General features: G+C 48.5%; 1 protein-coding gene across 4 annotated transcripts in view; it reads right to left on the bottom strand.

Annotated features, from left to right (window-relative positions):
• atp8b2 (ATPase phospholipid transporting 8B2) overlaps window positions 1-16730 on the bottom strand; it is a 42471-nt gene that overhangs the window by 2945 nt on the left and 22796 nt on the right. For all 4 annotated transcript variants that reach the window (XM_049025322.1, XM_049025324.1, XM_049025323.1 and 1 more), the window contains 15 exons: window positions 16051-16259; window positions 15584-15618; window positions 14423-14588; window positions 13817-14005; window positions 12229-12344; window positions 11187-11351; window positions 10532-10643; window positions 9626-9731; window positions 7511-7751; window positions 6601-6784; window positions 2361-2584; window positions 1823-1906; window positions 1478-1723; window positions 563-701; window positions 58-188 (listed from right to left, as the gene is read on the bottom strand). In XM_049025322.1, coding sequence (XP_048881279.1) covers window positions 58-188; window positions 563-701; window positions 1478-1723; window positions 1823-1906; window positions 2361-2584; window positions 6601-6784; window positions 7511-7751; window positions 9626-9731; window positions 10532-10643; window positions 11187-11351; window positions 12229-12344; window positions 13817-14005; window positions 14423-14588; window positions 15584-15618; window positions 16051-16259 — 2347 coding nt within the window. The remainder of the gene's footprint in view (window positions 1-57; window positions 189-562; window positions 702-1477; window positions 1724-1822; window positions 1907-2360; window positions 2585-6600; window positions 6785-7510; window positions 7752-9625; window positions 9732-10531; window positions 10644-11186; window positions 11352-12228; window positions 12345-13816; window positions 14006-14422; window positions 14589-15583; window positions 15619-16050; window positions 16260-16730) is intronic.

Raw genomic sequence — 16730 nt, 5'->3', positions numbered from 1 at the left:
TTAATCATTAATAGAATGGTGAAATTTGGGACCCATCTCAAAAATAGACACTCCTACCGTGTCTGAGAGCTGAGGTTTAAGGTCAAGTTTGAGAAAGCGGAATGCCAGGACTGGAACGATGCAGACCACAGTCGCCAGAGCGATGGTCATCCACACTACGGGCTGTATCAGGGTGTTCTGAGCACTGCCTGCAGTAAGAAAAAGGAAAATGCAGAAAAAAATCCAATGGTAGGTAGTATCCCTAACACATAAGAGGAATTTGCGCAGTTTGAATGTGACTCTGCGGTAATTTTACTGCGATTCATGCAGCTTAAGTGCAGCATTCAGGCAGACTCCAGATTCTAAAGTGGATAGAGTGGAAATGTAACTGTAATTTCCTGCAGTTTAAGTAAAGCATTCAAAGTAACTCTAGTTTCTAAAGTGGATGCATTAGTAATAACAGTGAGATTTGTGCAGTTTGAGAGCAGTATTTAGAATAACACCGATTCCTGAAGCGGATGCAGTGGGATTTGTACAGTGCGAAGAATGTACATGCAGTATGTAGAAGAATGCAGTGCCTCACCGAAAAAGTGGAACTGGTTTGGGAAGATGCTGAAGAGTATGTTGCTGTGCATGGCAAACAAGATGGTGAAGTAGGCGCCAAGGGAGCCCCAGACGAAGAAATGGTTGATGGCCGTCCAGTAGCCAGTGTCCAGTGCAATCTGAACCCAAAATACAAACAGAAGGAAGGGAAGAGAAGGGCACTTCAGGTCTCATCTCCGTTACTCACAATGCCTTCAGTGACGTTAGCAGCATCTGTGCCGAAACGGCAGTGCTCAGTATCTTCCTAGATCTGTGTCATTTGCATATGACCGCTAACCTCACAGACAGCATGAATCAGGATGATAATGAAGACGCACAGAGGTTACTGGGTTATCTTTCAGTTACGTTTCGCGAACCTTCCTGTCCTTTAGATAAACCTTCTAATCAAGTTAATTGAAAATCCACAAATCACAGGCAGGACCGACGATGTAGTACACAGCAGTGGGTGTGCCTATGGCTCTTCCTCCAATATTAAGAATATCTAGATATCTTTGCCAAGACCCAGTAGGGCAGTGAAAGTCCTTATGGTCTATTGTCACAAAAACAGGAAGCGCCAAGTTAGAGACTGTAGATTTTATCTTAAGTGGAAAAAAAGATCAAAGTAATTAGTTACAATACTTCTTTTTGGTTTTAAAACAGGAACTTCTTAAAATTAAGGCCCCCCCCGACTTAGTGAGCTGTCACGGGGGGCAGGAATTTTCCCTGTAGGACTGGAGAGGGCCCTGAATAATAGCCCCCCGCCCACATCAGTTGGCATGAAACAAGGGGGGCAAAGGTGACATTATGTCAGAGGGCCGAGAAGTGCTCCCTACACCCCTGCTCCCAGACCATCAACACAACAGTTCTGACATCAGCCAAAAATAACAATGTTGCCATGCCAACGAGTGGGCCTCACCTGCACGCTAACCACGATAACCAGGGAGGTTGCCACGGTGACTGCAAAGGTCTGGTAATCGGCTAGGGGGATGCCGTCGTTGCGCGTGGCCTGGGAAAGCACCGCGTAGGGCACGCAGAAGAGCACCACCGAGGTATAGATGCCTTGCGCGATGCAGATGAAGAACTCCCGCTTGTTGAAGAGCAGGTTGAGCTGGCCCGGCTCATACAACTTGGGGTATTCGAGACTGCGCTGCTCTGGGACATCCTGGGGGGGGGGGGGGGGGGGGGAGCAAAAAGACCACATGTGGAGATGTAGAGTCGAAGGAGGAGCATAATTGTTTTAGGTGGGTGGATTTTGCGTTACCTGGTCAAAAATGCCCATAGCTAGGACTGGCAGGGATGTGTACACGATGTTGTAGAGGGTGATGAAGTATTGGTCATACACCGTCTGAGAAGAGAACACAGCCACATTTCAGGCAATGAAAGAGGTTTTGATTATCCACTAGTACTAGTACAGATGACCACCCTCTGCCAAAGGGCTGATAAGCTTGTTCCAGATCTGGTCCCACTGCAAACTAAGGCCCTGTTTACACTTGGGTTCAAAATGCATCTTGGGCAACCTGATCACAAGTTGGCAGCTGAGATCCATCGGCATTTACACCACTATCTATCATGGATCTCCATAGGGTCCAGCTGACCACTTCAGATTTCCATAATGCTCACGTTACTTCCGCTAGAAGGTCAAATAGCCCCACAAAAGGGGCTGCATTAATGTTCACATGACAAAAGGTATGTGGTCATCCCAGATCCCATATGACCTCAGCAAGTGGTCCGAGTCGGATGGCATCGTAAAACCAGGTGTGAGCCAGACCACGGACGGCAGCTCTCATCCGCCCTCTCACCTGGGCAGAGAAGCCGCAGAAGAACCCAAACCAGAAGTGCACCATGGTGAAGGCAAAGTTCTTGTAGAAGAAGTAACAGAGGAAACGGCACATGCGCAGGTAGGACCAGCGGCCGTGGACCAGCAGGAGGCGCTGCAGGAAGCGGAACTGGGAGAAGGAGTAGTCTGACGCCAGCACGGCCTGTATGCCCTCCTGGCCACTGATACCTACACCGATATGGGCAGCTGTAGGAAGAGTGAGAGAAGTCAAATGGGGAACTCATCAACAGCAAACATTAATCACACCCTCTTACTCATCTCTGATGGCAATACGACCAGCATAAGGAATGAGGAAATCTTCACAAACTGGAAGTGCGATGCGTGTTGCTAAGAGCTGAAGAAAGAGCTGCAGAGATGTGGCCCAGGAACGGACTTGTTGAGTAACTCGACTGTTTACAGCCCGAACGGCGGGAAGTGAAACGGAGACTGTGCCTTGTGTTTACTTCTGTCTGCGCTTTTTTCCATAAAGCTTTTTCTTCTTCTTTTCTCACGGTGTGTGAGAAGGAAGGTAGACAGATGTTGTGTTGTGTAAGGCTTGGGGACATGGGGACAGGTTACACGCTCGCTACACGCTCGCTACACGCTCACTACACGCTCGCTCGAGTCGTGAGAAAGGTGGCGGTGGACGCTGCCAAATCAGCTGCGGGAGACGATGTCCCCCGTTACACCTTCAGAACATCACATCGCAGCACCGGCCCCCGTAAACAAACCCACTGTTATGTAGATGATTGTATGTGATGCCCTCATTAAAAATGTGACATGTCAAATATGTTGTAAATTACGCCACATTTCCATCCATCCATTCATTTTCCAAACCACTTATCCTACTGGGTCACGGGGGGTCCAGAGCCTATCCCAGAAGCAATGGGCACGAGGCAGGGAACAACCCAGGATGGGGGGCCAGCCCATAACAGGGCACACTCACACACCATTCACTCTCACGTGCACACCTACGGGCAATTTAGCAACTCCAATTAGCCTCAGCATGTTTTTGGACTGTGGGGGGAAACCGGAGTACCCGGAGGAAACCCCACGACGACATGGGGAGAACATGCAAACTCCGCACACATGTGACCCTGGCGGAGACACGAACCCGGGTCCCAGAGGTGTGAGGCAACAATGCTAACCACTGCACCACCATGCTAACCACTGTACCACCTACACCGCATTTTATATACATAAATACCCTGTTGACTTGAATATAAGTTGTTTCTTTTCCCCTCAAAATATATCTGAAAAAGTGGTGTCGTCTTATATTTGGAATCGACAAATAAGGGAATCTATGGCGCCAAAAAGGATATTTTGTAACGAGTGCTTCAACTGTTATATAGATTTGCCGTAAGATATCTTGCGTGAGAGCGAGCAGCCCGGGCAAAGCGTGTGTTTAGCGTGTGTTTAGCATGTGTTTAGCGTGTGTCATGTGAATTCTTGGCTTCCCGGGCTGTGCTGCTGCTGGTATTAAACCGATAGTGGCTGTTATTAAAGATAGTAAGATTCATTTTAGTGGCACTATTTTTTTTTTTTTACATTTTTTTTAATCAGAAATATTTTTATTAAATGTTTTTCAACAGTATAGGCAAAAATAACACTGTAAGATTCATTTTAACGGAGCTGTCATATTGATTAACATGTTTCAACTTTTTTCTGCAATGTGTTTTTGAGTTCATGTAAGTCTGCTACATAGAAAACATTTTGCGCCCTCAAGGGTTGTGTCTTATTACCCCCCCCTGCCCCCCCCCCCCAAATAATACATTTGTTTTTTGGAATGTGTCCTGTTTGTCTTATGATATGTTCTTGTCAAATAATTTTTTTTCTTTATAAAGGTAAGATTTAGTATTCCAAAAACATTTTTTCTAAAAATAGTTGCCAAAAAGTGGGGGGGGGGCAAATTAAGTGATGATACAGGAATACAATGTGCAAATGCTTTTTGAAAAGTTGCATTTTAAATGTCACTAAAATCAGTTTTATAACGTGTAAGTGACTACATGTCATGCTCCCGAGCAGGCGCTCCCTCTGCCTGCACATCCCACGCCCGAGGCGCTCCCTCTGCCTGCACATCCCACGCCCGAGGCGCTCCCTCTGCCTGCACATCCCACGCCCGAGGCGCTCCCTCTGCCTGCACATCCCACGCCCGAGGCGCTCCCTCTGCCTGCACATCCCACACCCGAGGCGCTCCCTCTGCCTGCACATCCCACGCCCGAGGCGCTCCCTCTGCCTGCACATCCCACGCCCGAGGCGCTCCCTCTGCCTGCACATCCCACGCCCGAGGCCCTGCTGCGGCTCCCCCCCTTTCCTTGCCTTCGCCAGGGTCCCCTCCAGCTCCTTTGTCCCCTTCCCTGTGTCTCCCTCCGCCTCCCTCCTCGGCCCCTCCGTCGGTCCCTCGCCCTGCCTCCTTGGCCCCTCCGAGATCCGCCTGCGGCCCCTCCGACGGCCGCCCGTCGCCCGCTGGGGCTCCCTCGGGCTCCCGTTGGTTCCCCCTCCTTCTCTCCCTGGCCTCCTGTCTTTGTTCCTCCCGTCTTTGTCCCTCCTTCGTCCATTCCTCATCCCTTTGTTTCTGCTCCTCGTCCCCCGATGTTCCCTCCAGTCACTCCTGGTCCTTTTGTCCCGCCTGTTCCCTCTGTGTCTCCCTTCCTAGTCTGTCTGTCCGCCTTTCCTATCTTATGTCAGGTCCTGTCTTGGCTTATGCCCTTCTGCCAGTTCTGTCTGTCCGTCCAGTTCCCTGTCTCTCGTTAATGGGTTTTTTCTTGTCTTCCAGGTCCTGGTTCCCCGGTCTCGTCTCGTCCGTCGCCTCCCCTGAGGCGCGCCCAGAGAGCGCGCCTTTGGGGGGGGGTTCTGTCATGCCCGGCTCGTACGATCCTCGTGTGTGCCACGCCGCCCTGATTATCCACGTGTGCTTCCCCGATCGTACCCAGCTGTGTCTTGTTATTTTGAGTGATCCTGTCTATTTAAGTCTAAGTGTTGCCTGTGTCCGTTGTCTGTAATTGATGTTAGTTGATGTCCGATGTTTCCTGTTCCCTGCTTGTCCCGATTAAACCCCCGTTTTCCCCGGATTCTGGTCTCCTGCCTGCTTCCTGCCTGTGCACATTCCCTGCGTACCCACCGATCGTGACACTACAAATGTGTTTAAATACTATAATTATTTTTTTTATTGATGCCCCCATGACCCTGAACAGGACAAGCGGTGACAGAAAATGGATGGTTGGATGGATGGATGATTATCCCAACATTTAGAGTTTAGGGGTCCTGTTAGCCATGGGGTAGATTAGATGAGATGCCAGTCTGTCACAGGTCCGCCACTCACACAGACACACACTAAGAGCAATGTAGAGACCCCCGTGTAAGGCACCTCCTTGCACTGTAGAAGGAAACTATTGGAATTCACTGTACAGTGCTGGGGGTAGGCAGCCACTGCATCACCAATGGAGCCAAACCTTAATGTCAGAAGGGTCAAATAATCATTGTCTATCTGGCCAAGTATGTTCACCCCTCAGGACCGGATTTGGGTTTTTTTCCGCTGGGCTGATGGGGGGGGAGGGGGGGGGGGGAACTCCTCCACCTCACTCAGCAAGATTCATCATCTCCAGCTCAGCTAAATTTATCACAGGGAACTCCAGATTCTAGGACTGATAACTGTGTATGTACTGTATTAATTAAGACAAGGCAATGGTGACATATAGCTTGGCTGAGTTTAGATGTTCCTGTCGATCCTCTGTGTTTGAAAAAGCTCTGAAATATTACAAAAATCTGACTAAATTAAGCTTGACCAGCTGGAGACCTAGGAACAAGGACGGTGCATTTGTTCAGCTCTTATTTCCACTCGTCTTTCAAGTTCACTCCTGCGTGTTCATGAACTTCTACATTTTCAGGGACATTCCATGTTACAGTAATATCACACGGCGGTTAAGTGGTCTCAGTTCAGTGAACTTCACTGCTTGCTGGGCCTGTAGCTAGAAATGAATTTCAAGAGAGTCCGTCAAATTCTGAGGGGCACTCAAACCCATACCTTCACTATGTAGCTGCTCCATGCATGCAATCAACCCTGATGCTAATATTTGCACGCTATCTGCCTCAGACTCCCTTGGTTAGGCTAAGGCCAGACATTCAGCATCACAGGGTCCCTGTAACCCGTGACCAACGCCCCATCTTCTGAAGTGCCCTCAGGCTTCGGCTCCCAGAAACCGCGCGATGTGACTGGCGCTCACTCTTGATCATGCTGACGTCATTGGCTCCGTCCCCGATGGCCAGGGTGACGGCCTTCTTGTGCTTCTTGACCAGCTCCACGACCAGGGCCTTCTGCAGGGGCGTGACCCGGCAGCAGATCACCGCTTTGCAGGCGCACGCCGTGTCCAGGAACTCGCGCTCCATGTCAGCCTCCAGAGCATGGGCCTGTGAGGGCGGAACATGGACAAAATATAAGGCCTTTTCAGTGTCCTCAGACTCCTGTACCTGCCATCAGATCTGCATACAGGGGAGGGGCCATAGGGGCAGAGCTGAAAGCTGATTGGTTCACAGAGTGCCACCTCCCCTGTCACTCACAGATTCAAAACATATAATTAGGTTGCCCCATCTGTATAAATCATACCCCCTCTTTTGCCACCCACCTTAAAATAAATCCAAGACCCACCCATTTTTAAATGTCACGACATCCATAATGGGTTGTGAAGGCCATCAGTAGAACATCTCCTCCAGGGCTTACTGGTGTCACCCTCTTCTCCCCACAAACTGCTGAGGCCACTGGGTGTATGGTTGGGTAGACATGTCTCTGTAGCCCACCACACCCCTTCAGTCCTCTATGCAGACAGGTGATGGAACCCCCACTTTACAGAGACCCTCAATGGGGTGGCATGCGGCGCAGTGCCTGTAGGGGCCTTCAGCAACGTCCTCAACCAAAATACCCCAAGGGGTGCAGGATGAACGACCTATCCCTGCACTCCAACCCCAAGCTTCACTGTATATATATATATATATATGTATGTCTTAAGATGGGATATGCACCTGTACTTCTGAAAGAAAAGCATCGCTTAATTTTCAAGGCGTGTCAATAGGGATACGGTCCCATTCTCTAACTGGCCCCCCGCCCCCCCCCTCGCCCCCCCCCTCGCCGCCTCTCACCAGACTGTGTCCGCTGATGACCAGGGCGTACTCTCCTGAGATGGAGTCCAGCAGGCTGGGCAAGGCTGGAGCGGGGGGGGCGCCTTGCTGGGGCTTCTCTTCCTGCTGCTGGTGCCAGCCCCCCTGCACTCCGCTTTGCCCCCCGAAACCATTCTCCAAGGAGCAGGCTGCCCAATCCATCACTCCCTCCTTGCCCCCGTCCCTGGAGCGCGCCGACTCGATCATCCGCTCTCTCGCCCGCCTGGAACGAGCAGGAATCACATTAAGACTCTAATGTCTTCTGCATAATATCTAATCGTTCCTTCCAGGGTACCTGAAATGCACATCTTCTGCCGAAGGACCAGGATCTCAGAAAGGGAAAATAATTTAGCATATTTCTATATTCTCTTAACATAATTCTCGACTTGTTTCAAATTTTCCAAAATGATAGGATATTAATACTATAGTAATACTATAGGAAAATGGGTGAAACACCCTTTCCAGAGTCAGTCACTGTTACCGGATGTATTATTTCAAAACTGCCCAAAAGGAGAACATAAGAATGTTTAAGTTAGCTGAAGACGCTGAGTTAGCCAATACTGATAGTTTTTTTTTTCCAGTTACGTAAAACTATAAAAAAGGTCACAAAACATTCCAAATTTGTTAAAAAAACATTAGCAATGTCGTAATAAATATCCTCTATACAGAACAGCACAAACCATCTCAGGTAGTCCTAAAACCTACCAATATCATATTTATATATTATATTACGTACATAAACGTAAACGCCTTCATGTCCGTAAAGGCGAGGAGGACAGAGAACAGAGACAGGCGACTTTATCTGGGCCGGCATAGAGGGGGCAGAGGAGCGGACATGAACGTACGGGGAGTTCAGCTCAGGGACGCACAACAAGAGTGGGGAATGCAGGATGGGGGGGGGCACATATAAACACGAAATAACAAGAAATAAGGAGCAGGAGGCCAGAAAAACAACACGAAGCGAAGGACTAGGAAGAGCCGCGATAGACAGGACAGCAACAAATGGGCACAGCAGTGACATCTGCTGGCCAGATGCAGACACGACGGGGTGTGACAAACAGCAATGTGGTCTTTTCCAAATTAACAGCAAAATGGGAAATTTAACATAACTCAACCATAATTTATTACGATGATAAAAAAACAACAATAAGTTATGTTTGATTTTCAATTGACCAAAGAAACGATTGTAACGAATACTTAGTCCATGGGAAATATTATTTATGAGAAGATGAGCGATGACCTCAATAATGACCGAGATAAGGCAAACTCCACTATGTACTTTACCCTATTATTAGATTTTAACTGATTCAACTAAATGTATGGGATCCCACCTGCTGTGATGTGATCTGCATCTTGTAATATTTTTTTACTGATTTTGCTGAAAGGGCAAATGGAGTAAGTCCATTTATGCATTTATGCATATTTCCAAATACATAATACTAGATATCTGTGTGCAAATGGACATGAGAATATTCTTGTGTATCTTTTTTCCATTATGCTTCTATGACTCATCTGACAATTTTTGGTTTCCTTTTCTGTCGTGTTTGAAATGTCAAGATATTTCTCGTGCGACTGAGCCTGTAAAGTCAAACCTTCTCCCTTAACCTAAATGGATGCAGTTCCATAAGACCTACTGAACGTCCACCTGGTGTCAGTGTGTAGAAGCTTCGAGAGGCTGTGGAATCACAATCGAGATATCTTCTAGCGAATGGGCTCGGTCGGCTGTGCTTTTACCAACTGTAATGTAACTAAAACCAAGTGATGTAAATTACGGCTAATATTTTGGACTCGACTAGATTCAGTAGCTGTTTATCTGTTTGGTGCACGGCGACAGAGGGGCCCTCAAACAAATTCTAGGTACACCCTGCCTGTAAACGTGAGATTACAGTGCAAACCCATTAACGTCTTTAGCTTTTTAAATTTCTTTTGAAAATCAGCAGTTTGAGCCTGTCACTGAAATACCTCACCCTTTCTCAGATTTGGGAAAAAAATTAAATAAAAATCTAATTTTGCGCTCACAGCACCACCTGCTGTCCAAATGTGACACAGCACTAAATTAAGCGAGCCGTTCCGCTAAGCGTGCACCTGGGCCCTCACCTCAGCTCCTCGCGCACGCTCTGCACCGTGTGCCCGTTGATGATGAACACCTCGCTCATGTCGTCCGTCAGCATCTTGCAGGAATAGCCGATGTTTACCGCCGTCTCTGTGGGACCGACAGGCGTGAAAAATCATTCCTGCGGCTAATGGAGAAGCAGAGTCCCAGAAAGGAAGTCAGAGGTTCTTATCCTGAAAGTCTCCATCTGTATTAATAATTTTCTAAGCAAATTAAAATCCATGATACGCTATGATATTTCCGCCTCAGTCTGTAATATCTACAGAAGTCACTGTATAACATACGCTTACAGTGTTATACATGCTGGATAACATATGGAGCCTATCCCAAAAACTACAGGCATGAGGCAAGGAACAACCCAGGATGGAGTGCCAACCTATCACAGAGCATATTTACACACCATTCACCCATATACCATTCACCCACACACCATTCACCCACACACCATTCACCCATACACCATTCACTCACACACCATTCACTCACACACCATTCACCCACACACCATTCACCCACACACCATTCACCCACACACCATTCACCCACACACCATTCACCCATACACCATTCACTCACACACCATTCACCCATACACCATTCACTCACACACCATTCACCCACACACCATTCACCCATACACCATTCACCCACACACCATTCACTCACACACCATTCACCCATACACCATTCACACCTATGGGGGATATGGAAGCATGTTTTTGGATTGAGGGGGGAAACCATGAAGGACCCAGAAGAAACCCCATGATGACATGAGGATGAACTCCACACAGATGGAGCCATGGTGGAGACTCAAGCCCTGGTCCCAGAGGTACGAGGTAACAGTGTGTCACTATGCCGCCACTATTATAACATAATATGAAATCTGTCACCTTGTTTATCTCCAGTCAGGACCCAGATCTTGATGTTGGCGAGAGACAAGATGGCGATGGTCTCAGGTACCCCCTCCTGCAGCTTGTCCTCTATGGCTGTGGCTCCCAGCAGCTGCGGAGTGGAAAGATGCAGAGTGAGACACACACACACACACACACACACACACACACACACACACACACACACATATATATACAGGCTAGTACTTGCATCTTTGTGGGGACTCTCCAATCATTTCTCTGGGAAAAACTCTAATCCCAACATGGCGACCCTAACCCCTACCCAGCCCTAACCGTAACCATAAGGAACCAAACAAGGTTTGGTTCAAAAAAAGAAAGATGACATTTGGAATTTTTACTTTTTTTGATTGCATTCACAGATCTTTGTGGGCACCTGAAAGATGGTCCCAGTAACATCAAGATAACAGGTTTTTATTTTATTGTCTGGGACATTTGGTCCAATGTAATATAAGCCTAATCTACACACACACACACACACACACACACACACACACACACACACACACACACACACACACACGGCCTGCCGCAGCAACTCTCGCTCAGCCTCTGCACAGTCACAGTGCCATAGACTAGCGTGTACGGTGAGACCGTAAGCACCGATGACGGGAGCAGCGAGCGGGCATCCCTGTACCATCATGTCCTGCTCGATCTCCTCGTATGCCGCCGCCAGCCGGTCCTCCCTGTAGTCGGCGGCTCTCTCGGCGCTGCGGTGCCGCTCGGCCCAGTCCTCCCACTGCTGCTCCGACAGGTCCCTGCAGGCCAAAACCAGAGTCCTCAGCCCGTCGGCGGCATACTCCTGCACAGGGGCGACATCAGGCCAGAGAGAGAGTGTTTGAAATCACCATGGCAACTGAGCCCCACCCCAGGTCGCCAGCTGGCAGCACTGAGGAACACTGGGCCGGTAGAACGCCAGGCTTCTTCATGCACAAGCCATCCTCTATGAGCAGGGCTACGCACGAGGTCTCACTAAAAACCATAATCTGCTGAGTTAACAGCTGAAGATACTAAAAGTGGTATATTCTGGGTGTTATTGCATGAATAAAAAATAAGATGCTAATGTCTGTGACTAACGGAGAAGACAGCGTTTTATTTTATGTTTATTACTTGACTGACCATAGACTTATGTTTTCTAAGCACATATCCTGGATCTAGGTGGTGGGGTTAATAATGATCAGTTAAACACAATAAGTAAAGTGACTAAATAATTCATCGTATTCTCGGCTTGAGTCGTTTACATTAAATGATTATGAATTCTTACATACCGTATCTCGCATATAAAGAATTCATAAATATTGAGTTCGATGACTCAGCGAAAGAAGCGCAAAGCAGCCTGTACAGCGATCCACTAGCAGTGACTGGGACACGATGAATCAAAGACAGGCGGCAGACTGTTCACACATTTATCAGACGGGACCCTTCAACCAGCTCTTGTAAAGTGGTCAGGTCACAGCGCATACGCTGCGACGCATGCGTAAATTTTGTCGCTTGACCACCAGGGGGCATAGCTGCCTCATATACACCGGTGACAGTAATTCATAATATTCCAGAATGTGTCAAGGAGAGAATGGACACTGAGGCGGCGAAGGAGCCAAACAAGCATTGTGAGCACCTCTCTGTTACAGCAGGGTAAACGCAGGCAGCTGGAAGAGTAGCAGGCAGCGAGAGTGACTCACATTGAGGTGGTCTGAGGTCACGTTCATGAGGTCATGGTTACAGGGGTGCAACCGCTCGAACAGTAGCGTGTCGGCACCCTTGCAGTACAGCCGGATCTTCCCCTCTGGGTTCCGCACTGGCGGGTAGAGGTGCACGAACACAAACAGAAACACAAAAACAGCGCTGAAGGTTAGTCCGTGGCTCTTGCACCCGCGCGCTATCGCTGGCTGCCAGCTCCAATAAATTCACGAGACGCGTAGCAGCGCCGCTGCCAGCCTCGCGGTCGTTGTCGACTCGCGCTCGCTCTGACCCGGAATCACCTTTGAGCAACTCGATCTCCTCAGTATCAAAAACAAAGGGGCTCAAGTCATTCCCAATGAATCAGTGAGCCGGGCGGTGGCGATTACATCACGGTTCGCATTCCCAGCCCTAAAAACTGCATCTTCTACCAAATTCTGAGCGTGTTAATACATTCACGCGCTCCAACTAAATCGTGTTACGTAGCTGAAAAACGGCATGCCTCATTGGCAGATTTTTCAATAATAAAAGCTGTAGAACGACATATTTCCTTACACCATAGCGTATCATGGTTTTTAAATAGCCAGGAAATAGAATATCTTTTTGTAATTGTACACGTACAACAAAATGTGCTTTCCCACCAACGCTACATATTAAACAAACAAATAGATTTAAAAAATAATGATACGGACAATACAGATGTATAGTATAAATCTCAATAGTAAAGATGCTCCTCACTTTTCGATGGTGCGTTAGCGATCCACACTCAGTGATCATCAGACTAAACTGAGTTTTGATTGTTTCCCAGGCAACCAATATGCTGTACAATACTTCCTACTCATGCTGGGCGACGGCGACTTCTATGCAGTCACGCTTCCAGTCTCTGTAAGCGTTGCGCGCATACACACGTACATCTCATACTACGTTAAAAAAACGCATCGCATGGTCACTTACGTATGTATTATATCATATTCATATGCGGCTTACTATATTTTTGAACCCCATGGTAAGTTGAGGAGCATCTGTATTTACAGGACACAGATGCCAGCTATCATTTTCCACACACACACACACACACACACATATATATGTGTGTGTGTGTGTGTGTCCATAACTGCGTGGGAGGTCATCGTGGGCCTGCTTCTTTATCTATAGCATTGGGTCTCGCTGCTTCCTTGGGACGATTTATTAGCGTTTGTACGGGCTGCCCTCTCGCCCTGACTGCAGTGGCAGCACTGACCCGTCGCTCATATTTCACCTTTCACATCGCGTCTCACGCGTTCAACGCCGTCAGCCCACGCCATGCTGACACGGTCGGATTCATGCTATTAGTCCATTCAGGTCTATTACGCCTAATGGTGGATTTTAAATCTGACTTTAATGTCTTTAGCTCTCAGGTCTTTATTCCTTTTGCTCGTCATCTCCCACTTTTTAAATCTTTCCTTCTCACAGAGCATATTTTCCCAAGGAGACTCACTTTACAGCTAAGAGACGCTCACTGAGTGCCTTGTATTGCTCAGCCCACATGAACAGCCACGTGAGTGACAGTGCAGTGACAGTGCAGTGACAGTACAGTGACAGTATGCCCACCGATGACGGACATCCTCTTGCGGATGTTGTTGAAGTCCAGGATGGCCAGCAGCGTATAGGTGACGGGGTGGCCCAGCTCCTGGACAGTCACGGTGCTCGGGGTGCGGGAGCGGAACACAAAGCCGAAATTGCGGGCGGCAGTGACCAGGGCGCCCTCGTCGGGTGACTGGGCCTTGTACACCAACTCCCCTGGTGGATGCGAGATCATGAGAGAGCGAGAGAGAGAGAGAGAGAGAGAGAGAGAGAAAACAGATGAAAGAAGCACATGGAGTGAAGCCAGCAGATGTGTAACCAAATGCAGAAACGTCTCCTCAGTATTTCCTGCCAGAACCTGCCTCTTCAGCTTCCTGCGCTCCCCCCTCCCCCCTCCCCCCTCCCCCCCCCCCCCCCCCACTGTTACTCCTCCCTCTGCCGTCTCCCTTCTTCTCATGCCCTTGCTTTTCATGGGTCACATAAAATCCCTGACAGCTGCCTGTTCAGCTTTACGACTCTACTGCAGAGGCAGCAGATTCTGCTGACAATTCCCTTTGAAACCGAGAGGGGCGCCTTCACCCCCCACCCCCCCCCACCAGCACCCCACCCTCCGCTGCCCCCCACCCCACCCACCTTCGCTCTTCTCCTCGCTCATGACCGTGTGGCACAGTGACAGCAGGCGGAAGAACTCGTGCACCGGCGGCTCGCCCAGCTTCACAGAGTCCAGCAGGTTCTGGTCGTAAAAGCAAAAATCCCGATCGGCCAGTGGGTTGAAGGAGAAGTCCAGCCGCTGGGCCCTCTGGTAGGGTGTGAGGGGGCATGGGGGGGGGGGGGGAGATGGGGGGGAAGGGTTGGAGGAGAAAAGAATGAGGAGAAACAGAAATAATAATTGTATCAGCCTCTTTGTTGCCACACAGCAATAAAATGTTTGTTTGGCACAGTTGGCTACTCTTGGAGACACTATGACAATAGACAACTAACAATTAGGGCATAACACAGCCAGAGAATAAATACAAGACAAAGATACATAATGGAGAGGAGAAAATGCAAGGAATGCGATAAATACACCAGTTTGTGTAAATGTCAGTAGTGTAATTCAGGAAGCTGGCAAAGGCACAATACAGACGGGACACTTCTATGTCTATAAACATCGAGGGCCAGAAGGAACAACAGAGAGACTATGGGTTATAACTCAACAAATGCAATTATCCATCTGTAGCTCCATTTGTAACAGAGTGAAAGTTCTCATATCCGGCAGCGTCAGAACCAAGGCACCGCCGGACGGCCGTATGTTACTCTGAATGTCTTACACTTACATTAACATGTTCCTTACACTTCCTTACACACACACTAAAGAAGTCGTGAACGTGAGAGATCGTGGGGTAAACAATGCCAAAGGCATGTGCAGGCACCGGCATACACATTGTTTATGCTTTTCTTTATTACTTTTTACTTTAGTGTAAAATTTGAATTCAATCAAGAATGGTGGTGGTCCTTATTTTTTATGAATTTTTATTTTTTTGTACAAATATTTTACAACTGTTACTTCAGGGTGCAGGGTACTTGAATGCTGGATATGAGAGCTTTTACTGTATGATTTGGACATAGCTATGACTGCACACACACACAAGCGCATACATGCACACGCAGAAGCACATACATGCACACGCAGAAGCACATACATGCACACACACACATAGACTTGTGTGTGCACACACACATGCACACAAGCACGTGCGCACACGTGCACACACGCGCACACACACACAAGAGCAGTAATGAAGCAGCTGTTACCTTGGGCTGTGCTCCCAGAGTGTCAATCACTTCCCCTGTGAATCACACATACATAATCAGGGTCTGCTAATACAGAAGGCCCTGCCACGCTCTGCGTGTCAAAGCGCATCGTCACACACCACAGCTAACACGGGGCTTTCAGCAACGAACGCTAGCAAAATGCACAGAAAGGACGCTTCTTTAAAGAGGTTCACTCCACATCTCAATGCAACTGTAATAAATGTTTATAAGGCCCCTTTCACAACAGTGGCCCCAAGGTGCTTGACAAGGGTTGCAGCAGTACATTACTACATCATTTATATGGAGTGATACACGAAACAGGTAAAAAAGGAAGAGAGAAAGAAAGAATGAAAGCCAGATGACAATGAAGGAGAGGAACCAGAAACTCCCAAATAGGGACAAACGAAACCTCAAGGGGCTTTGCCCAACACCCCCCTCCCCCAAGCATGCTAACATCTCCCACTCACCATAGGCATGGCCATTGATGGAGCACTTGTTGAAAGTCATGATGTTCTGCGTGAGGGTGCCGGTCTTGTCGGAGAAGATGTACTCCACCTGGCCCAGCTCCTCGTTCAGCGTGGTGGTGCGCGCCTCCGCCGGCGTGTTGCGCCGCTGGCAGAACATGCGACGGTCCCAGTTGATGAAGTAGCTGTGGCCCAGCCGGATGACCTCCACGCTGCCCAGTGAGGAGGGGGGGGGGGGGGGGGGGGGGGGGGGCAAGGTCATGACAACCACATGGACCATGGAACAAAGCCACATGCTCCAGGAGCACGGAAACGGCACACCTCCCCACTAATGGCTCGTCACCAGAGGAAAGCGAGAGCTTCATGGATGACAGTGTGGCATCATGGTCGCTACGGAGGGCGTGAAGAAGGGAGGGCTGAAGGGGAATAGTGGATTACTGGAGGGGGCAGCTGCTGTTATTTTTCAGGTACTACAGTTCTTACCTGCAGGGGTAGCTCTGTGGATACCATGTACAAACGAAACAAAAAACATATAAACATCAAACGAACAACTCAAAGCAAAACAAACATGAACGATGGGCAAAAAAAAGGCCAAGCTAATCTCTGAGGTGAATTTGATTTTAAGAAATTGAATATTTATTTCGTGAAATTACGAATGAAAGGATCCGGTCAGTGAGTGCTTC

Source organism: Brienomyrus brachyistius, chromosome 9 (assembly GCF_023856365.1).
Source record: "Brienomyrus brachyistius isolate T26 chromosome 9, BBRACH_0.4, whole genome shotgun sequence".
NCBI classification, from domain to species: domain Eukaryota; kingdom Metazoa; phylum Chordata; class Actinopteri; order Osteoglossiformes; family Mormyridae; genus Brienomyrus; species Brienomyrus brachyistius.
Note: the sequence above shows the minus strand (reverse complement) of the source record. Positions and strands in the feature narration are given on the sequence as shown.